We start from the raw sequence: 23,008 nt of genomic DNA on the forward strand, positions 1-23,008 counted from the left end.
AAAAACGCAAATTGGAGTTGAAGAAAGGCCTCAGTTACTGATAATTTTACATGGTCTGGGATAATCAGTTCTGACAGTGAACACCAACAACACTGACTTCTTTTTTCCTTTACCACTATAATGTAGACACCCCCCCCCCCCCCCCATCTTTGTCTGATTACAAGATTAGTTATCAGCTAACAGCAGAGTCTAAGTCACACATTCCTGCAGGAAAAAGTGCATATAATCCTTCATTTTTTGCAAGTATCCAGCTCATCCCTGGCGTTTACATCAAGATTAACCAGCACAATCAATTGCCTTCTCCTAAAAAAAATAAAATAAAAAAATAGAAAGATGGACATTTCCGAGCCAAAAATGTCCTCGGTGTGTCACCTGCAAAACTACCCTTTAAATGCGTTATCATTCTTAAAGACAAATGGCAGGTGTGACAGGATTCAATAAGAATACGATCTAAAAGCAATAAATGTTTGGGAACCCCGGATCCTGGGAGACCTCTGCTCTGCAGTAATGGCTGCAGTGTGGAGGCAGCTGGGGAACGAGGCCAGAGTCCAGCTGGTTGCTGTTCCTCTGCAGCAATGCTCCAAATTTTTACTTTCTGTTTGAATTCCTCAGTGTTTTCCCTTCAGCTAAGTAACGGCAGAGAACAGACATACTCATGCTCTATCGTTGCCTTTTTAAAAAACATTTTTTAGTAGAGGAAAAGACATTCACATGGAAGGAGTTCCTTATGTTTTGGTTATTCAGGTATTCGGTCTGGTATTCTGCTATATCTAAAATAATTTCAGCTCATGTGCTCTATACATCCATCACTGGTGGAAGAAGACAAATTCCTGCAAACAATATTTAGTTTCAAAGTCAAGCCTGTGTAAAAATAGCCAGCGGCCAGTTTTGGAAAGACTGCGCTGCCTCCTGAGAGTATACTACCTGGATAAACTATGGGAATATATCATTAAAATAACTCTTTGACAGTGAAGCCTGACGGCATACATTTTCTGATGTAACCTTTTGTCTTGTTTTAGTCGACCCGACATTTGTTACGGAAGTGCAGCTCGGGATGAGAACGCAGGGCTGAGTTTTCAAACAGAGCACAAAGGTCATATCTGGCTGTAATTATATTCATCAGATGCAGAAGGGAAAATGCAGTCTCGCTCCCTAAGAAAATATTTAGCATAAGATCAAGCCTGAATTTACCCTCATTTGCTAGCTACCTGTGGCAGTGCTTTTCACATCTCTCACATAATCAGAAAATTGGAAGCAACGAGGGGGGAAAAATGCAGTTTTTACTTGTTGATATATTCTAAAAGCATTTTATTTTCCATTAATCATGCTTTGCTCTTAAGATTGGGGAAATATGTGCAAAAAAAAAAGCATTTCTGTGTTAAAGATATAGACAACTGTTATCATTCATACAGTGCCAAGATGATTTCCACAGGAGAGTGTGTGGCTGCCAGTAGGGCTTGAGTAGGCTGTTATGTATTTACAGCTGGAAAGAACCATCTTTTCTAGGGATTGATTTGGTCTGGTCCCGGGCCCGTGTACCAGAGGTGGCAGAGTAAATACCTGAAGACTAATGTCTCTGTTCTGGTAATCAATACTCGCCTCATGACCACACTCCTGGCTACGCTCCCGTTAAAAACAAATTTGTTAATTCTGACAATTTAATTGCCGCGACCATGCATGCCTTGTGTTGTATAAGCAGGTAGTTGAACCTCTCAGCGAGGGAAAAGGGGTCCTGGAAAGAGTGTAACCAGTTGGGATTTATGTACATTTCTGCTCCCTGCGTGATGAGTGATGAGGTTGAAGTGCCGTGGATTTTTTTCTTAATGTGGCACTCCCGCTCCACGCATAGCTTGTAATCACGGCATAATTTAAAAGCATTACAGTGATTAACAAGATGGTAAAAGCCGTGATGTTAAAGCTAAAGTTGTGTTATTTTAATTCCTTTTCTTTTCCTTTTTTTTTTTTTTTTTTTAAAAATTCCCTTTTCTTTTTTTTCTTTTTCTTAAAGTTCTTAAAAAAAGAAAGTGTGTGTGTGTGTGTGTGTGTGGGGGGGGGTGGAGAAGTTGTTTCATAAGTATTAGAAAAGTTGTAGTTCATTTTAGTTAATTTCATATTGTTGTCACACTCTCTCTCTCACACACACACACACACACACACACACACACACACACACACACACACACGTGTCATATTCAAAAAAAGAGAAAAAGTTACCTACTTTAAGAACAGGAAGGCTGGGAGGCTGGCACACAGCTTGTCACTTATGTCCACTTTTATGTATCTGGTGATAAGTGATGTAACTTTAGCCAAAATAGCTCCTAATGGACTCACACACACCCACAATATGCTGAGTTGTCATTATTTGTGTTGCATGTACTTCAGCGAATAGACTAAAGAGCTATTTATAAGCTGTTTGAGGTTTTCATGGCTTGATACTGTGCGCTAGTGCCGTCTTAATATGAGGGGGAGGATAATTGCTGAGCATGCAATGCATAGAAGTTCAAATACATTTCTGTTTTTAAGCTCCTCTGACAAGTCCCCTGTCCACTTGCTTGGTGCGAATACAATGGCATGTGGTACGTATTAGGGGAGCTGGTAGTAATTTCAGTGCTGCTAACTAAAGAATCCTCCAGGGAGGCTTAATTACAGGAAGGCCATTCTAAATATCAGTGAGCTGCATATTTTCCATGACAAGAGATTTTTTAGCCGCGCTCGTCTAGCGGTTTCAAAGTGTACGGCTACACGGCACGGCTGTGCATTTTTAGGAAGTGCAATTGATCTCCACCGCAATCCCAGGTGGTGATGACAAAAAATCCCCTGGATATGCGTTCAGCGACTCGCCGGACTGAACGTGGTTACTTGCAGCTGAGTGCTGGATTAGAACACAAAGTCGTGCACAGAAGCAGTGAAAGCACTCTCTGTATTGCCAGCTATGTTTACAAATGTAGAAGACTTGCCAGCCAGTCTTTGTGTTGTGAACTTGCGTCTGTGGATCTTTACCATGCACCGCTGGGGAAGTACGGGGCTCTGTAAATGTTTGCAGATTTGCAGATTTTTTTGTCTTTTTAAATAATGTATTTGGAATCTCAAGTTGTGTCGGCTAAAATCAAAACGGGAAGTGTGTGACCATCATTTTGTTTAAATGTGTCTGAAAAGCCTGAGTGTGAAGTTGTGTTTGTTATGCTTCATGGTAAATGGGGGAAAAATCCAGTTAGGGTTGTGTTTGCATTTGGGTTTTGTCTCGTGTTGTTCGTAGCTGTGACTGTCTGAAAATGCAGTGCACGTGAGCGCTGCACTGAACCGCTGCATCGAGGTAAAGACTCAAATGCAAATAGTTGCATTAGGGTAAACACACCATATGCTCACTTCAGTGAAAAAAAGCAAAAAACATAACATCCAGATCATATTAAAAAACTTGCCTTATCTTACTAAAAGGCCTCAGATTGTTCTTCATTTTGTAAAACATAAATTAATTATGTTCTGAAAATGAAATATAAGATTTTACTTGGAGTTGAATCTTGAAGAAGACTGTTGACAATTGATTTTAATTGATTTTAACAAAGAAACAAACACTTTTATTTTCACTGTGTGATAATGGATACAAATAACTAGTCCACTGTTATTTTTACTGTGTGTAAGGGGATTGCTTATAAGAGCTGTTTTTTCTTTTCTTTTCTTTTTTAAAAATGTGCATCAATTTCTTTTTTTTCTTTCTTTTTTTTTTTTTTTAAATCGACTTGATGTGAAAGCTTTTGTGTCCTTAAACTCTCATAAAATAAAGTCGGATGCATTCGTGTCGTGTCAATCTACAGTATGAAATACAACCTTGACTTTTATGCTGTAATTACTTCAAATGCAAAATAAGATGGCTCTTTCCCCCTCCTGCTTCCCACTCTAGCATCCGAGGACGATATTCTCAAAGGCAAGCAGTCCATCAGGAGCCAGGCTCTGGGAAATCAAAACTCAGAGAGCGAGGCATCCCTCGACGGAGATGATGACACTCTGTCGTCACTAGAGGACAAGGACCTGGAGAACGTCACAGGTAAAGAAGCAGCTCGTGTTCGCCACCTCCCATACCTGCTCCTCGGTCATTCCCCCACCTCCCTGCTTGTGTTTGTGTCTGTGTTGTAATTTTCCCCCCTGCAGTTCAGACCAAATAAAGAAATGGCGGCACTGTAGTTTGAGTTTTTGCTACATGTGCAACTCTGATTTACTGCATTGAATACGAGGAATCTATACACGAAACAAATCCAAACAGTGTCTTCCTTATCTTTCAAAGCAGGCTGTGATTTTCCAATATGACCTTGGTGTTTTATTATATTGCTGTGCTTCTTTTTACATTCATACTTGAGTAATTTGTGTGTACAGCTCCTTTATAAACAAAGGAAAACCAGCTTTTTAATGAGCATACATCACTTTCTCATAGCACACTGGAGTGCTAGTGCCACCATGGCATCTTAACTTTCCTGCCTCTGCCAATGGAGGTCTGCTTTACAAACATACTGTACACACACAGGCACACACACCGGCCCAAGCAGCAACTCTAAACATTTTTTTATCTGGCAGTAGCAGCTTACCCCAGGATAGCTCTTTTCAAATGAGGTATTATCTGATTGAAGGAGGGTAGTTTTTCCTTTTGATAAAACTTCAAATTCCCTCCATGTGAGCCTGGTCAGCTATTGCAGCTGCAGAATGAGAATGAGATTCCAGTTCACGATGTTGCCCCACCTCCTTTTTTTTTAATGTCTGTTATTTAAATAATCTTCATTTAATAGGCCTATTGCCTGTAATCCGCATATTATGCGCAGCGACAGCGCTCAGCAGACTAAGCTGCAGTAATTGGGCTTAGAGTGCTATAAAAATAATGCATCTGGATGACAATGGGATTAAACACTGAATCCTGTCTAATCGTGTGATTTATCCCGCGAGAAGTGCGTAGAAGTTGTCGGGAGAGGTTTAGCTGTGCTCTTAAGCAGCTGTCTGCTCCAGGTGTAATTGAATGTCTTTGAGTGAACGGAACAAAAAATGTTATTTCAACCCACGGATAACATGTCAGTACTCACGGGGTTCACGACAGGCAAAGGGATGACTATATACATATCTGTTTATTCCATCCGTGTGCGAGAGCGCGAGGGTGCTCGGGGAAATCAAGCCCGCAGCTCCGCGGCGCACATCTGCAAATACAATGGCTCATATGCGCAGAGCCGGGCAGAGCTTCCACCCACAGCTCCCCTGAGCCAGGCTCTCATTGTCATACTGGCATAAATTAAGATTGATGAGAGATGAAATACAGCTTCTCCCAGAAGCCACCGATCAATGGATCCTGATGAACAGTCAGTTTTGACAGTTGTGACGCAAAGTAGTATTTTAATCAGTCATTTTTTTGAGTGTTTTCGGCTTTTTTTTTTGCCCCACACCGTTTTATTACATAAAGTAAAAACACGTGTTGGTGAACTTCTATTGTTTCGTGTGTGTTGGTTTTGTCTTAAATTTGCCAATAAAACGCTGATTATTTTAAACAACCGAAGCATTTTGTTTTTTAAAAACATGGCAGCTTTATTGTAAAAGTAATACCGTGGAAGTTGGTTACTGCGCGATTGTGCGTCAGCTTTAAAAGTGGTCAGACGTTAACGTTATCTTTACCGTTTACCATGATTAACTTTCACGAATTAACCAGATCCCTGGTTTGTTTTTAACTTTTCCATCAGGTTGGATTCTTTTGATTTTCCTTTTTACAGCTTCGCATTAGCGCTCAGTGGTCCCCCAGTTTGACGTTCTCGTTTTGTGACCGGCCTGTGTCTCTGTCCGTCCTCCAGGCCCAGTAAACATGAGCACCAGCGCTCAGCTCGTGGCTCCGGCTGTGGTGGTAAAAGGCACCCTGTCCATCACCGCCTCCGAGCTCTACTTCGAGGTGGATGAAGAGGAGCCCAGCTTCAAGAGCATCGATCCAAAGGTAAGGGACTCAAGCTCCATTGACCATGTTTCTCACGGTCACTTACAGAAGATATGCTTGGATTTCCGATAGGCCCTGCTGGCATCTAAATGTCACACAGAAGCTTGTGTGTTTTTATGTCCGCTTTGTTTTAAAATTAATAAAATATTTTTTTTAGTTCATTTGTAAGCTTTTCTAAACATTTGCTAAAGAGGAGACGCGGTTGAAGTTACCATAAGGTTGGATTCCAACTGCGTCTGTGTTTTATTTTCTCTTTACAGTGGTTTCTGGATTCTATGAAACTCATTTTATTTTCCCATGAAAGTTTTTTAAGTTTAATTTAAAAAATAATCTTTATTGGTAGAACATTGTTATAACAGCTAATTTAGCAATTGTATCATGTAAGTGTGCAGCATTTGTTTCATCACTATAAGAAAAACACAAGTTGAAATTGCATTAAATTATGCTCTGAGTTGAAAATAAAAATGATTTAAATTTGTTTTAGTAATATTGGTCAGTAAGAGGAGTGCTGACCTACAGGTGGCTGTTTGTTGTCAGTGTATGGTGGGTGTTGGCTAAGACTCTGTAAAATTATCATATTTATTTAAGTGTTATTTTAATAAAATCCACATTTAGTTGGGTGTTGTTTTATATCAGAAATATGTGGATGAAAACGTGGAGAATGCCATAAATATGGCAATAAAGGTTTCAAATAGTAAAATCAGTTCATTACTAGATTTTTTTTTCTCACTCTGCTGTAGGCCCTGTGCTTGTACCACTGTCCAAACAGAGCACAGATGCTCCCAGACCTACACATTAACACCAGAGCCTGGATTTACATTCATTTAAAAAACAACAATCCAAAAAAATCCAATCCCGTTGAGCTTGGCACTCTTACAATAACTTATGGCCTAAAATGGGCCTTTTAAAAATAAAAACGTAAAAATAAATAAATAAATTGCTAAATCATATTAATCTTTTTTCTGCCTGTGTTTCATCAACTTAAATTTTGTCCTGTGATTTTTATTTATTTTTTTTAAGCTAAAGTGAAACAGATTTGCAAAGTTGCCATCTCAGCTGTCCAAAGACGTCCAAACATGAGGCCAAGTTGTAATTTAATTTGCAACATTTTATTAACATTTCTTCTTTAAGTCACATAATGGAAAAAAAAAAATGAACTTGGCACGCTACATTTTCTTCTTTCACTTAACGAGTTTTGTGCATATATTTAAATAAAAGTTTCTTCACTTTGTGAAAACATTTAAAGAAGACAACTAAAATTTATTACATTTATTTGAAACTGTACCTTCACTTTCTCTCGGCAGGGGCCCAATTGCTCCATTTATTATTAAACAAAAGTGGGGGTTTTGTTTGTTCGCTTCATTATTTTCTTGCTGATTTTCTTTTCACATTTCTTGGAGACTCGGTTGAAGAATAGTCTTTGAATTTTATCCCAAAAATGTCCTTCGCTGCAGTCTTGACAACCAGTTTATAATTTGTCCAAACTTTTAGCGTTGGTGAGGATTTCCCTCGCTAGTCTCCATGTCTGCTTAGCAGCAACCTCCAGGGCTGAGTGAGGCTTTCCCTGAAACAAGTCCAAGTTTGGCAAGAAGTAGTGGGGACATCTGCGGCATTGCAGACAGGATATGAGTTGCAGCAGGATACCATTGAGTCGGTCTCCGAGGCAAGACTCGTCCCAGTCGGTCTCTCTCGGGTGTTTCTCGCACTCGTACAGCAGCAGGGTCTTCATGTGGTAGTTGTTGAGGGGCTGTCCCGGCAGCTCCAGGTGACGGTCCCTCAGAGTCTTGAGGATGGACAGACACTTCTTCCTGCAACCTCCCATTAGCAGCCTGTTCTCGGCCTCGCTGAACTGGAGGACCCAGGCGTCGCTCTCTGCGGAGCTCTGCTTCCCCGTTAACGAGTAGCACTCTTTGGAGAGCAGGTTAAAGCCCTCGGCTTTCACTTCTGCTACCCTGTTAGGGCCGGGCCAGGGGATGTGGGGCATGGGCCACTGAGCTGCACTTCTAGGCCAAATCCCAGTGCACTTGAATGCGGGGGTGATTTGCACCACGTACCTCTCCCTGATCCGTAGTTTGACCTCGCTGGTGTCGGCGACCATCTTTACCACGTCACGGTAGCTGCATTTATCCACGGCCTGTGCCACCAGAGTCTGAAATCTTGAGCGGATCTTTCTGGCTGATAGGTAGCCCGAGGCTGTGATGAACTCGACCCACAGCGACATGCTCCTTTTGCGGCCATCGCTCAGCTTCAGCACCGCGCAGCCGGGCAAGGAGCCGTCATCCACAAAGTTGAACACCCCCATCTGGTTAAGGTAAAGCACCACCTCAAACTCATTGGGGGAGATGACCTCCATCCCCTCGTAGCGCGCATCTATCTCACTGAGGGAGCTGATGAAGCGGGGTTCCTGCACTTCCACCTCTTTCAGGACATCGGACACCACTTTACAAACCTCCCTTATAGTCTTCGCAATGGCCGCTTTGCGAGCTTGGCATCTGTCGTTGTAATATTTGTTAAGCTGGTAAACCAGCTTTGCCTGCGTCGCAATCATGTTCGGGCAGAGGTCCGGGCTGTACACCGGAGAGTCGCAGTAATTTGACGGATCCAATGCTTACCGGTAAAGCCAGAGGCAAACGCTCACCGTGCAGGAAAAATGTGTAATCAAAGTTTTTTTTTTTTCTCCTTGCTTTTGCAGCGGATGGACGTCAGTGTGAGGAGGAGGAAACGGATAGGGATGCAACGTAATAGCTTACTAAATATCAGTCCAAGACATGAGCACTTCCAGCACAGCTAAGAAGATTCATATTCAGGTTGTAGGTCACCATCCGTTTCCCGGACTGTAGACGCTAAAGGCTAAAACGCCGCGTATGACCACTCATCTCTTCTTGCTCTTATTCTCTCCTCTGTGCCCCCGCTCACTTTTCGTCCACACTCAGCTTTGAGCTGGATTTGTGTACTTTATGAATGGTTCCTTTAGAAGAGTGAAGGGGGTCGGGCTTCTCCTCCTGCAATCATGTGCAGAGCTGTCAGTGCAGGCAGCCAATCAGAGCTGCCAGAGGCAGACGGTCCTGCAGGAGAGCTCCAGTTCGCTTCGACAGCATCTGGGCACACGGTGCATGCAGTCCAGCGCTCCCCAAGTCGACACAGGAAAACACAAACCTTTAGGTTTATACTTCATATGCCGGTGTAAACTCTCCGCGCCGACAGTAAAACATTTTTTTTCCACGACAAGTGCTGCTCCTTTACGCGCAGCTTCTCCTGCATTTTGAGGATTGAGATTTTGAATCTTTAACTTAACAGCTACTTGCATTCTGCAGATAAGTGCCTCGCTATTTCTCCTAGTGTTTAATTTAACAAGTTTCTTTCTCTATCTTAAAAAAATAAAAATGCCACTCCGACTTCCAAGGCTCAGTAATCGCAACGTCTATAGGCTTTTGCGCCACTTTCTTCATAAAAAACTCTTGATCATCGCTGACTTAATTTTTTTTTTATACTCGGGGTTTTGCGGATTTTGGGCGTATTCTCCATGTTTTGAATTAGACACCTAACACCAGGTATGATCTGCTGGTATTATTTTGTGAAATAAAAGTGAAAATTCTTTTATTCCCTCTTCATCTGAAATCAATCCCAATTCTCCTTACTTTGTGAAAATCGATTTTTTTAATATCACATCCATGGGTCATTTTCTTTTAATTAATTATTATGTGTGTTTTTCTTCTTGCTGATTAATCTCCGATCGACACAGTTTTGTCGGTGTATTGTTTGCTGGGATAAATGTGTCCAATGCACCTGCAGCTTCCCCTCTGAAGCTCTTTAGTGACGCGAACGAAACCAAAACGGCCCCAACGACTTTTCCTAAACCTGATGAGCTGTTTAACTAATCAAGTGATGTATTTTTGGGATTGGTTTAGCATCTTTTACACAGCCAGTACACAACATTGTGTCTAGTTAAATAACTTATTCAGCGTGTGTGTGTGTGTGTGTGTGTGTGTGTGTGCGCGCGCGCGCGTCTTCCCTAACACACTTCCCTCACACACCGCCCGTGGCTTGATCGCCGTGAACCCTGACCATATACTGAATAATTTAACTAGAGGTCTTTGCGTAGACATCCCTTTGTCACCGCGTGTTGGAGAACTAAAGAAGCCATTACATCCTCTCACAGACGAGAGGCTGGGGTGTGAGGGCATGTTTAAGCAACATGTAATATTTAGTCCTTTTCTATCCCGTCACGCGTCCAGAGAACGACATTGCGATAATAGTGCGTCTTAAATTAGATTTTAATGAAACATTTGATGAGACTTTCAGGTCTTTTAAAAAATGAGTTTAAATATTTGGATTAATTTTATGCAAACATATATTTTGATCAAAGCATCTCAGATTAGGCCTAGAATTTTGAAAGACTGCTGTCGATTATTGTAACCTCATTTTCTTGAAATAAAATCAATAATAAGCGGCGATCAGGTATCGTTTTTGAAGCTTCGTGTGGAAGGTGTTTCTCGGAGTGAATGTTGGTAGGAGGCAAATAGGCCTTCTGCTGTGGCTGCCACCGATTAATAGAGAATCTGTCGTGCGTTTCATCTGCAACCTGAAGGCTGCAGAGAAAACAAGGTTGCTGTATTTTTGTTCAAAGAGTCAAATATGGAGTTTGCTCCAAGCTTCCTGCAAATGAAATGTAAAAAACAAAAATAAGAAAAATAAAGGAAACTTTTGACACTTGTTACTAAATTATAGATAAGGCAGAATATTGCTTCATTAATGATTCCCAGGAGCCATCCGCTGATATGAAGTGGCCAAACTATGCAAATGATACTGAAATAAGACATAAACATTTCAGAAAAGCCTCAGATTAATGAGCCAACCTTCACAGTTGCCACATTTTCTGGACTTTATCATGTTGTGTTTTCCACAAGTGGTGATAATTTTGAGAAGTGTGAAGTTAGTCATGATGTGTAATTTTTTTTTTTAGCTATATTGTAAAAGACGTTTGAGACCTTTTTTAGTATTTGAGCTCAAACTAGATGTGTTTAAAACAAACACACACACACACACACACACACACACACACACACACACACACACACACACACACACACACACACACACACACGATATACTGCTTTTGCCTCCTGTGCAAACAGCACATTTTGCTTCATGTAGGTGTAGCAATAAGTGCTAAAACCCCCCTACATTTAATTTCATTAAATTCTATGAGTGAGTTTTTATCTTTATTAATAATAACCTAGCAGGACCCACCCCCCCACCCCGACCCCCATAGATAATAGCACAGAGTTTTAGTGTCGGATTAACTTTCCTCACCAAGAAAACATTCAAGGGGAAGTGTTGCTGGTGCGTCGTGACATTTTATTTTGGCTTCCAAACATAGATTTATTGTGAAATACTGCTGATAAAAATACTAAACTGATATTCGCCAGGTCTTCCCTCAAGCAGCCGTTATCCTAATGTGGCTTTGGAATTTAGTAAAAGATGAAATAAGTGAGAAAAAATGTCTGGCTGTGTGATTTCAGGATGACTGTTTATTATCAAGCTTGCAGCTCCGGAGAGATTAATCGGCTCTACTTGGAGAGCAAGTGTCCAAATATTATGAAGGAGATGCTAAGCCTAGTTTAATGAAATATACGGTGACACAAACGTACAGTTTTATATAGACGCTAGGGATCTTTTCGGGCCCACTTATCACACCACGCGTTCCTGAGCCACTGTGTTCATTTTTATTATAGAATGGATACCTCGTGTCGGATTAATAAAATCGTTTTTTCAGCCAAAGTGCAAAGGTCAGCCATATGTCAGAATAGGGGCGTCATTATATTTCAGCTTACTACATGTCCATCGAAGTTTGGAAAACAGAAACGCAGTCAGCACACGTTGGAGCAGAGATTTTAGAATTTTCTTTGCTTTTTTAACACTCCTCATAGTTTCTTTCATATATACTGTTATATATATGAACGGCAAATGCCGACTGTTTGTACCTCATTTACCCCACTCAGTCACTCATACGTTTTTCTGTACATCTCTGGAAAACATTCAGTGTTCCTTGAAGGTTTTCTCATTTCTGAGTGTAGAGAAGATCCTGTCAAAGAGCTCTTTGATCCAAGCCTGCGCGACTCCACAGCCATCCCCTCGTAAGCGCAAAACTGACTGCACAAATATCTGCCAGCTGATGAGTAACTAGACAAAAACACGCATCCCCCCCTCTCTGTTCTTGCTTTGAGTTTGCCATTTTCACACAATTATCGGCTCTTTCCAGATAGCATAAACTACAATATTTGTATACCTTAGTTTAAAATTGGTATCAAAGCCTCAAAGATACATTTGGTTCCTTATCAGGTGAGAGTTGGGTTATTTGGTTCATCTACTTGTTTAATAGTTAGTCTCAATAATCAGTACTAAAGTAAACTGAGAGTCGAGTTGCACTCATTAACACTGATCTCCTTTCTTGCTTTGTACTTTGAAGTGAGGGGTGTAGTAGCACTGCTGCCAGTTTTAGGTAATTCCTTTTTTTCTGCTCTCTTTATTTCTCTGGAAACATGATAGGTCCAGGGAAAGTGACTCATTGCCTCCCAACACACACACACACACACACACACACACACACACACACACACACACACTGCACATGAGTAACATCCGCACACGTGTGAACCGAGAGAGTAAATTTTGATGTTCTTGTTCACACGTTTTGTTGCCGTCTCCCGTACCCGTATGGAGCCAGCTGCTAGCTCCATAGAGAGCTCAAAGAAAATCATCGCAGGCATCTAATTGCCTGGCAGGCCTCTGCATCTGCTCGGCAGATAGCAGAACTGATGAAGTCACGGAGCAGAGCAGATGTGCGTTTGCCTGTGTATGTGTGTGTTTAACAGCACCCTCTCTGCGTTTAGACACCAGCCATCAATATTGCATGCAGAGTTATTGTTGCAGAGCCTCTCCTGGAGACTGCTAATATCGCATGTATGAGGAAGTGAAATCCGCTCTGCCCCCCAGCTGATTGGTTAAAGGGAATATCTGCAAAAGCTTGATTGGATGGCGTTTGTAACCCTTCCTAGTGCAGTTTGAGCGTGCTCCATGCTATCGTACTGTGTTTGGAGTTTGCAGTGTTAACAGCTGAATAAAGTAAAGGGTGAAAATACTGAAGGGGGCGTTGCAGGAGCTGCAAACATTGAAATATGTTTATGCTTTCCATTGATCATTAAAGTGCTTGAAGATGAGATTTTGTTTTTATTTTAATTTAAAATTTTTCCAGATTGAGGATTGTTATCAACTTGTGTACTGTGACTTGGTATATTTACGAAATCAGAACTGTGACACAGCATTTGTAAAGAAATTGATGGCAGAGATGTAAACGATTAATCCCTCGCTGGACCAGACAGATTTACAAAGTATTGCACATTATTAAACGTCAAAATACCTTCACTCGAATTCATTTGGTTTATATGCCTCATATGAAGTCATCAGTTTATCTGTACGCAAACTGCTACAAAAATACCCCTAAAATTTTCACACAAAGTCTCCAAAATATTTCTTCCAAAAGAAAAACAAAAACAGAGATGGGAAAACATTTGAAAGATTGTCAATAGTTTTGTCAGTGTCCAGCCTTGCGCTACGCAATAATAAAATCCCCACTGAGAAGACATTGGTAACTCTAATTAGTGGGGTGGTGACGGCTACCCAGGGTTGGTTCAAGCAGTTGAATGAAGGACCATTCAGTCAAGGAAAACCACCCTGGTGTGTTATGTAGCAACCAGTCCCATATCGTTAAGCTCTCCCAAAGTGTCAGACTGCAGGGATCACCCCCCCTCCACCCCCTCGGCTGCTTGCTCCACCAAACCCTCGTGGTCGCCAGGGACGACCTTTGGCTGGAGCTGCCAATCACAAAGAGCCATGGCAGCCAGAGGTCTCTGAGAGAGGAGCCTATTGATTTTCCAGTTAGAGCCTAAGTAGTGTGTGCTATAGGACTAACGGACAGCCCAAGCAGGTATGTCATTATCAATGAGTCCAAGGAAAGAGATCCTTTCACTCATTCATATTGGCCTCTCACTGTCTCTCCTTCATACTGTTCCACTCTATTGGTTGGAGCACATCCTGAGATTGTCAATAAATCGCTCAGCCACACTATGGCAACGACTAGTAGAGCGAAGGGTTAGGCTGACCTTTCTCTTTCTAGTCCTTCACTTTCCTTCACTCTTTTGCATTCTGCCCGGTTCTCAGGTGCAGTAATTACAGTAGGTGGAAGGCATGAAGTGTTTCCTTAACAAAGACAGATTTCACAAGCGTGAAATGATTTTCTCTGTCTTTAAATTCCCAACATCCACGGCCAGTTTACTGTCAAGAATCAGGCTCCTTCTTCCCAGCCCACTTTGGATCATCCAATCATTGGGGAATCCAATAATCTAAATGCTCAATTTAAGTCAAGTTACCGCACAGATTTGGGAACTTGTCAACAAAAATACATATGTGGGAAATCTGGAATTATTTAAGCCAACTATAGGAGATAACACCAAATTAAGGTTTCTGAACTGTATTTCTGTTTGCCCAGTAGGAGGTGAAGCACCCTTGCATGCTGATACTGGGTCTCCAACCACATGGACTGTTGTGTACAGTCCCTCACATCCAGCTGAATAAGGCTATGTCACTGATGATTAATGAACTTGAAGTCTTCAGTAGACATATCGAGACATCGACCCTTCATTCAGAATCTGACCCTTTGCATATATTAAACCTGCAATTATTATTAGACATCTTTGAGATTTTGGCCATTATCTGATTATTGTTTCTTTTGTTAGATGTATTGATTTTACTGTTGGCCCAACACTGGTCCAGACTGAAATATCTCATCAGGTTTTTGTGTTGTTTATTTTACAAACATTCATATCAGGTTTAAACCTCATGACTCTGGTGATGCTTCGACTTTCCTTTAGTGTCACCAACCTGTTCCTTTGATTTATTTTTCATGTTATAAAGCGCTTTGGGGTTCTTAGGGACTAGTAAAGCGCTATATAAATACAGGCCATTTACCATTTATATTTATAACTTAAAGTTTTAAGTTTTAACCTCCTAACACCCGAACTCTTCCACGACATGCATTTTTAAGAAAAATAAGAGCCACATATGAGGATATTTGTTTAAAATTTTGATAGAACAGTAGCAGTATAATGTCCTCGTAAGTGGATATCAGGCCCAGGTAGAGCAAAATTGAGTATTTTAGTCTACATAACCCAAAATGTGATGTCCACATATGTGGACGCCAGGTCCTAGGAGGTTAAACTATTTTTCTTTCATTGTTTTATTCAGCTTCTGCTGTGTTTTCTGTGCTCTTGCAGTGTTTTTCTATTTGCTGGTGGTTTCTGAGGTTGACAGGTAAAATGCACTTGAAACTGCACTTGAAATCTCAGAGCCACAATCAGAATGTGTGCTTCCCTTTCTCTCCAAAATCTGTCCAAAACGTCGGTTTGAGAGTAGTGAGAGTAGCATTCATTGCTAAATTACGCTCATTATATGCTCATCATACTAAAATGATAGTTTTTAGCATGTTTACATTAGAATTAAACACTGCTTTGCTAAAAAACCTTTTCAGAGCAGCTTGTGTGGCTCCTAGATTTGTAGTCTTGTTTTCAGCGTTTTTCTACCAGTGTTATAATCCAATTAAAACATCCAGGTATATTGCACATAGTAATTATTTATCATTCAGCTTGCTTTTTGAATTTTTTTAGTACAGTCAAAGCATTTTTGTGTTGTTTTTGTTGTAACCCTTGCAATGCGATGTAAAGCGTGACTCCTGTGAAAAACAGGCCGACGATGCATCTGTGCTGCAAATGGTAACCAGGTAGGACAGGTCAGGGAAAGACAATTGCCACATAGGTAATCACGTAAAGAACCATTAGACAGTCTCATCTCACCACATAATGATGACTAATGCCTCCTTGCGCTTACACGCACACACGTACACACACACACACACACACACACAGGCAGGCGCTCTAAACAACCTCCTTCACAAACACGCTCAGCCTCTCTCTGTTTGTGACCTGACTTTGGACCTTAACACATCCACAGACCACTGTGGCCATTTTGACCTGGCTCACACTTAACCAAGCATCTCCAGACAAAGAGCTACCCCCTCCTTTTTTTTGCACCTGAGCCTAGCCCCTCCATCATGCTCCATCTCTGGGCTTGACTGGACCAGTCAGGGGGCAGGTGCCTCCCCCTCCCCTCCTTTGATTGATCCCCTCTCTCCATCATTTATTCCCTTCGTCTGCCTCTGACACACACGTCAAAGGCAACGCACCAGCCTGATGGATAGGCCTGTTTATGGATGCCAGTCTGCCTGGTAGGCTACTGATATTACAATCAGCACCTGTGTACCTGCTGTTCTCACGAGCCTCTGCTATTCAGTTGAGGTCAGAGAGGCACGCGGCTTTGATTGAAAGATCGATGTCCAGCCATGCTGATTGGAAATTGGCATTGTAAATGTGCTCTCGGTTTGTCAGAAAGCTCTCTGCTGCATATCAAAAGTTAAAACGAGATCCATGGATCATAGAAGCAAGTAGCTATTTATGTTAAGTCTCCATTTTTTTTGGTTACCTTACAAATGCAAAGGTAAAATTGCTTGACATCAACATAACGCATGTTTTTAATTTTCGAAAAAGTCAAGAACAGGTTGCTTTATATGTGCGACCTCATAACACTGATGCACAATCTGTGTAAAGACATCTTGCGTGCCAGAGAGCAGAATGTTAAATTCTTGTACTTCTATTCTCATCATGGTTAATGACCTATTCAGTGTGGTTTAAACGGCACAACCAGAGGGATGCTCTGGAGATTACTCACTCATCCAAGACTCCATTTCTAGTGGAAGAGTAAAGTGGATTTGTGGAATATAATATAGCAACAATACAAAACAATTCAAACACAGTGTTGAATAAAATCAAACCCTAATCGTGAATCAGATTTGGTTTTAACTTGACATCTTCATCAATAAACATGTTTGTTTTACACCACAGATCTTTGATTTTTTTCAGTGGTTCATGTTAGATCAGCAATCCCCGTCGTTTTTCAGCCTCCATGGTAGAATAAAAAGCTGAAGCTAACTTAAAATTGAACTTGTACGTATGAAACTTCAAGGACCATGACTTAATATTTGTAGATTAAGTGGGTCAGTTTGTTTGTGCAACGCTTATACTTTTTTTTGGGGGGGGGGGTTCTCCTCTTTGTTGCTATTTTGCTGGTCACCCCTTTGTTTGATGCTACTGCTCATATGTGCATTATTTGCAGATGAAGCTAACATGCATTTTCAGCAGTTCTCTTGCAGACCTAGCTCTACTCTACCTGCCCATTAACACGCTGCATGCAGATCAGATCAGAAACTGCTTTTTATGCTTATCAGGTGCTTGGAGTATTATTCGTAATTGAAGCTTGTGATACCCTGTGAGCTCGTTATGCAAAGAAGAAACCTTAGCTTAAGCGTTGGCTTAGAACAGTCAAGTTTCAGTATTTAAACTAGCGTCTAATGCCCTGTGTTCTGAGTCAGCAATGGGATAACACCCCGTGTGCACACGTAATTGAAGACGGTTGTTGATTCAGTTTCTGTCATTCCAAGTGTAGCTGAAAGTGCTTGTCACTGATAAATTTGGAGCACCAATTGAGTCACGTACAAATATTTTAACTCTCCACAACATTTTTCTTTCTCCACTAAAAAGGCCTTTTCTCTTCTTCATCTATCCTTTCGGACAACCCACCCAAAATTCCCCAAGAGGGGTGTACTTTTCACCCTACACCCACTTAAGCTGCTGACAATAGCTGGATTAGAGAAGAATTTATTCAGCAAAGCCTCACACATACCCCCAAAAAAGCCTATCCTTCATTAAATGGCAAAATGGGAGACTGAAGGAAAGCGGGGAGAATGCGATGGGAGCCGGTCGGTGATCTTAACCTGTCTGATGTTTGCTATGGCAGCTTATAGGAGAGCAGAGGTCCAGCAGCATTTAGTCCTAAAGAGCTCCTGTGCTTTAGCGGAGGCTCCGGGCTGTCTCCCTGATTTTTCCAAGTGTCAGTGAAAAGCGTATACATTCTTTTCCAGCTTTCCCTGATGTGCTAGCATTTACTGATGGGCTTGACAAATCCAGGTGTGTATAGAAGCTCTTTCATGTCCCGTCCATGTCAACAGGTGCTCAGCAATATCAGAAAGGCCTTACATTTAGCCATAGTGCAGGTGTGCATTCTATATGAACTTCTTTGTTACACAATTCTAGTAAATTATCTTAATTTTCTTTGACTTTTTTCATAACATGCTCTAGAGATTCTGTATTTGTTGCACCCAGTTTCACAGCCCTTTTCTCTTCACTTATCCATCCTTTGTTACCCATCACCTTTGAGCCCTTTGTGGCCTCAGTCCAGCCTGCGATGGAGTGAAAAGGAAGCACTGATGTTCAATATATCAGCATAAAATTTCCATTTTATGTTCTTTGCCATTCTTAAAGGAAAACTGTAATTTACTAAAATCCTGGTGTTAAAGGCTTTATATGTCATTTACTAAGGCTTTGACTTATAGTTTCTGTTGGGGCTTGTGTTATGTATATACCTGCTACTGCCAGTAAGTGATAATTAATACCACTTTGGTATCTTATTATATGTTGGGGCACTTCTAAGGCTTTTGTCCTCATAGCTTATGCCCAAGGTAGAATTTTTAATGATTTAATGCACTGAAGTCTTTAATTCACCACCAATTAACCCCAAGACCACTGCAGCATTTCCCTAAATCTACACAAGACTCTTTTTTTTTTTTTTTTTTGTCTCCCACTTCAAAAAGGCCAAGCAGGCGAAGATAGAAAAAAGGCTAACCTGTTAGCAAACAGTGAAAAGGGCAGAAAAAAGGGGGGAGTTAATCCTTATTAGGTTAAATTCAGACTAAGTGGCCCCAAAGATCCTTTCAAAGGGGACTTTCTTTCAGGGAGCACAAACTCTTGCTGGGTGACGTTTGGAGTTGAATACTTTGAGTCTTTAGGCTTCATAACCCTACACATGCTGCAAGCTGGGCCTGTTTATTTTGCTTCAGTTCTCACTTTCCAGCACAGCTTCTTAGCTGTGTTTATTTTTTTTCTGACCTTGTAGTTTGTTTTACTCCCCTCAAGGCAAATAGAACGTTATGTGTGACCAGTGATTACACATTACACTAGTTACACAGCTGTAGAACAACTGGGATTATCAGTTCGTTTTGGGCTAGCTGTTCCTGCAGCATGATGACAGGATGTCTAATATTCAACACTGACTTTCATATCACTCTTTCTTTTAGATGCTCTCTAGTTTTAATGGATAATATATTTGCTCCTTTTTAAATATACCTATTAAGTTTGTGGAAAAAATGTGGATTCTCTTAACTTGCTTAGATGGGAAGATTGATACCACTCTGTCCTCTGTGGTAAATACGAAGAATAGAAATCAGTCAAATAATACTATTAATTTAACCCAAAGAAACATTAGTTTCGTTAAACTGACTCTTGATTACTTCAGTAGCTAAGTGTTCTATATTATTTGCATATTCAGATGCACTTTCTCTTAAATTCTGTGGAGAACATGGATAAGTTGAGGTAGAGTCATGTTTTTTGCATTTTGTTAAGGCACTTGCTTTCAAAGCCACAAAGGCTTGAGGACAACTGCTGGAGTGTGAAAGAGGAGTCATGTGGCTGCTCTTAAGGTCACATGATCGAGCGTTCCTGTGTTGAGCATTGCTTTCCTCTTAAAAGCTTTGCCTACTTTATTCCAAATGCAACCTGCAAACACCTACTCGCCAAAAACAAAGCAAAACACAGTTTTAACCTGCAGTGAGTCACGACTAAAGCTTGTGCATGTTTTCGTGAAGCCTTACACTCAAACTGTGCGGATCTGTGTGGCTCTTTCTTTTTCCATTGTGGTACTCTCGGTCCATCAGTCTCCCTTCCTCTATCTTTTTTTTTTTTTTTTTTTTTGCTATCACTCAATCTCAAAAGCAAAATCTGTCTTAATTGGCTCCAGAGGGCTCGGGGAGGCTTTGTGTCAACGCTGATGAGGGTCCTGATTGGTCCAGAGGCACATGCAGCCAACAGACCCTTGTTAGTGTGTCGGGGCCCTTTGCTTGCTCGTTAGTCCGATGAACTCATTTACTGATGGGGGGTGACACGGCCTCGTTTACCAGTGTGGAACAGAGAAAGGTGTGTGTGTGTTGGTCGGAGGGGGCGGGGGTTAAAGCGAACAGGGAGGGTAAAGAACCGAGTAGAGGGGAATATAACTGAACTTACAAGGTGCATACGCAGAAATACTACGAGTATGGAAAAGCCATCAAATGCCGATTTATGTTTCTCTTCATTTTCTTTCTTATTTGATGCAGCAGTGAAAAAATAAATAAAAACTCGCTGCAAGTGACTCGGTTCACTGAAACTGTTTATTGCAGATTGCTTGATTCTGTGGTCAGTCGAGTGGAAACAGTCACAAACAGCATGGGACTTGGAAGTCTTTTTAAGACATCTAAGGAATCTGTAGCCTCCCTTGTTTGCATGCACATTTTTTTCTTCATTTTTTATGAATTCTATTCAAGTTCTTGCAGTATTGCTTGTCCCTCGTCTGCGTTTTGATGTTGATGGATCACCTCTCTTCCTCCCGCTCATTAATTTCATCACCTTATCTCCCACACCACTTCATTTGACCAAAAGGTAATAATAAATCCCTCATCCATTATCCTTTAACTGAGGCACCCATGTGGAAATACTTAATAAGAGGCAACAAATTGAACTTCAATCACCTCTTTTTTCCCCTTTGAGGATGTATAGTAGATTAAACCGAACATGCAAATATGCTTCCGCCATTCATCAAACACTGTTTATGTGCAATTCTGAAACCTTTATTTCCTAAAACACCACAATTGATATTCAAATGATATTTTATTTGTATTTTTTCACATGTTATGACAAATAAGGATCATTGGTTGCTGGCAGTGGCTTCTCTCCTCTTCAACTCTAGGGTCTTATCAGCCCAAAAACACACACCCACTCAGCCGGCCTGACTGCAAAGGCAGCTGAGAGCCTCATCTATCTTGAACCACGTTGCTGATAGTTGCTCCTCTGCTCTCTTAACTCTTCTTTAATCCAGTACAGTTTCAATTTAACCCATTAGCATCCCTGTGTTTGGCTTTACCTCTGTTTCTAAAGATGCTCTGGTTGGTAAGAGGGGTGGATGCGAGGGGTGATGAAGAGGATTCACTGGCACAGACTGTCTGTGAGATTCAATGGTGACAGCTTTTGTGTGTGTGTGTGTGTGTGTGTGGGGTTACACACCATAGCCACAGTCACCCGACCCCTCTTCATGTGTCCCTCTTCATTCCGCAGTCTTTTGGGCATCTGACAAAGACAAACGACAGTGCTTCAGAAATGAGCCGCAGCCCGCTGCACAAACAGGTTGAACAAGGAAGATGGAGAGAAGGCAATGCAATCAAGACCGGTTCTTTTGTTTTCTGTTTGGCTGTGTCCTCTCGCGTGACGCTGTGAAATTGATCTCGGAGTGCTCCAAACCTGTGCCCGTGGATATCGTTCCACTTGAAATGAAACCTCAAAGAAACAGCTTCTGTCAACGATCAGCTCCCGATCAATTTGCTGCTGCCGCAATAATAATATATTGTTTCATTATTAATATTATCACTTTAAAACCAGACATTCAATAGATGGTAAACCAGAGATGGTGTAATTAAATTGCGATTCAAGACTGCAATAGTCTGAAATCTCTATTATTTTCCCTTGTGCTGTAACTGTAGCATTCCCGTCTCTTTAAAGCTTCCACTACTATATATTACAGATGAAGCTGATGCACCCATAACTCCAGCATGGACAATAACCTCCACACCAATGTAATTTGTCCAGATGTGGCCAGAACAGCTCGAGCATTACGACACAGATAGTTCGTCATACTCATTGTCACACACTCTGCTTTTTCATCTGCAAGGGAGAGGGCGCTGCCGATCGGGATGATGATCTTGGAGAGCAGCACGCTGTTTACAGCTGAGTTCCAGGAGATCCATCAGTCTAGTGAAATATATCTGGGTGCTTTCACTTGTGTCATATCTTTCTATCAGCTGAGAGTTGGCAGCTTCATTAGTTTATCACTGGGCATCTATGTAAAACCACTCTTTAGTTGTGAATAGTTATACTTCAAGCTTTCACTTATTAAACACCCGAAGACTGGATTCTCTTTTCCGATCTGATGGAAGAACAGAAAAAAATGTCTTTCCTTCTGTAGTGTTTCGACATGATCAGCTTATTGTCACGTTTGTAAATAGAGGAAACGATGAAAACCAGTAGATTTTGTTTGTCATCAAAATTCAAACATCTCAGCTAGCAAAAGTGATCACAACTTATGTCCCCATTTTGCTGATGAATTAGTAGCCAACAAATCTGAAAGTGCAATTGTTGACCTGGATTTAATATGAGCATGCCTCAGAGAATACTGCACGCATAGTATATCCACTGTTTTAAATGCATTAAAGATTCCGTTGAGCTTATCTTTGTGCTAATTTGATAATAAAATAAATGTTTAGGTTTTTTTCTTTGGGGATTGAACCTTGGTGCTACCCTTTTCTTTGTCTGCTCCTGCTTATTTTTAAAACCATGCCATTCCTCCTTTGGTTCGTTGTACCTGGTGCACAATAAACTTAATGTTGGTGGAAGTAATGAAATCTGTGCCCAACATCTCTAGAGCTGACTGAATACAATGGTTTGTCTTTATAATAATAATAATAAATATCAAAGCCAAAGTGTAAGGACAGCTCATTTTGTAAGGCTGGTTAGTTTACAAATAGGGAAAAAAGCTTTTTTTTTTTCCCCCAATGCCAAAAAATTATTTTTTGAATTAAATATGTTGAAGATTTAAAAAAAATTCTTTATAAAATTTATCATCAAGATGTTATTGAACTTAAGAGCTAATATTGTGTTACACTGTATTTACAACAAACAAACAAAGTCTTGGAAATGGGTTTGGCTTTAGGCTGGCTGTGACTGGTTAAATCATCTGAAGCTGCCTTGAGAG

General features: G+C 41.0%; 2 protein-coding genes and 1 long non-coding RNA gene across 10 annotated transcripts in view; 1 reads left to right on the forward strand and 2 right to left on the reverse strand.

Moving 5' to 3' along the window:
- The window catches only part of lrba (LPS-responsive vesicle trafficking, beach and anchor containing), a 176,107-nt gene that overhangs the window by 101,957 nt on the left and 51,142 nt on the right, over positions 1 to 23,008 (forward strand). For all 7 annotated transcript variants that reach the window (XM_004549310.3, XM_014413347.3, XM_004549315.3 and 4 more), the window contains 2 exons: positions 3,899 to 4,042; positions 5,817 to 5,953. In XM_004549310.3, coding sequence (XP_004549367.3) covers positions 3,899 to 4,042; positions 5,817 to 5,953 — 281 coding nt within the window. The remainder of the gene's footprint in view (positions 1 to 3,898; positions 4,043 to 5,816; positions 5,954 to 23,008) is intronic.
- The window catches only part of LOC143418986 (uncharacterized), an 82,364-nt gene that overhangs the window by 13,696 nt on the left and 45,660 nt on the right, over positions 1 to 23,008 (reverse strand). For both annotated transcript variants that reach the window (XR_013098935.1, XR_013098936.1), the window contains one exon: positions 21,268 to 21,330. This is a non-coding gene — a long non-coding RNA (uncharacterized LOC143418986). The remainder of the gene's footprint in view (positions 1 to 21,267; positions 21,331 to 23,008) is intronic.
- Positions 7,041 to 8,927, reverse strand: mab21l2 (mab-21-like 2). Its single transcript, XM_004549309.5, has one exon. It carries the CDS (start codon positions 8,499 to 8,501, stop codon positions 7,422 to 7,424), a length of 1,080 nt encoding a protein of 359 aa, XP_004549366.1. The 5' UTR covers positions 8,502 to 8,927; the 3' UTR covers positions 7,041 to 7,421.

This window comes from Maylandia zebra, linkage group LG6 (genome assembly GCF_041146795.1).
Source record: "Maylandia zebra isolate NMK-2024a linkage group LG6, Mzebra_GT3a, whole genome shotgun sequence".
Lineage (NCBI taxonomy): Eukaryota > Metazoa > Chordata > Actinopteri > Cichliformes > Cichlidae > Maylandia > Maylandia zebra.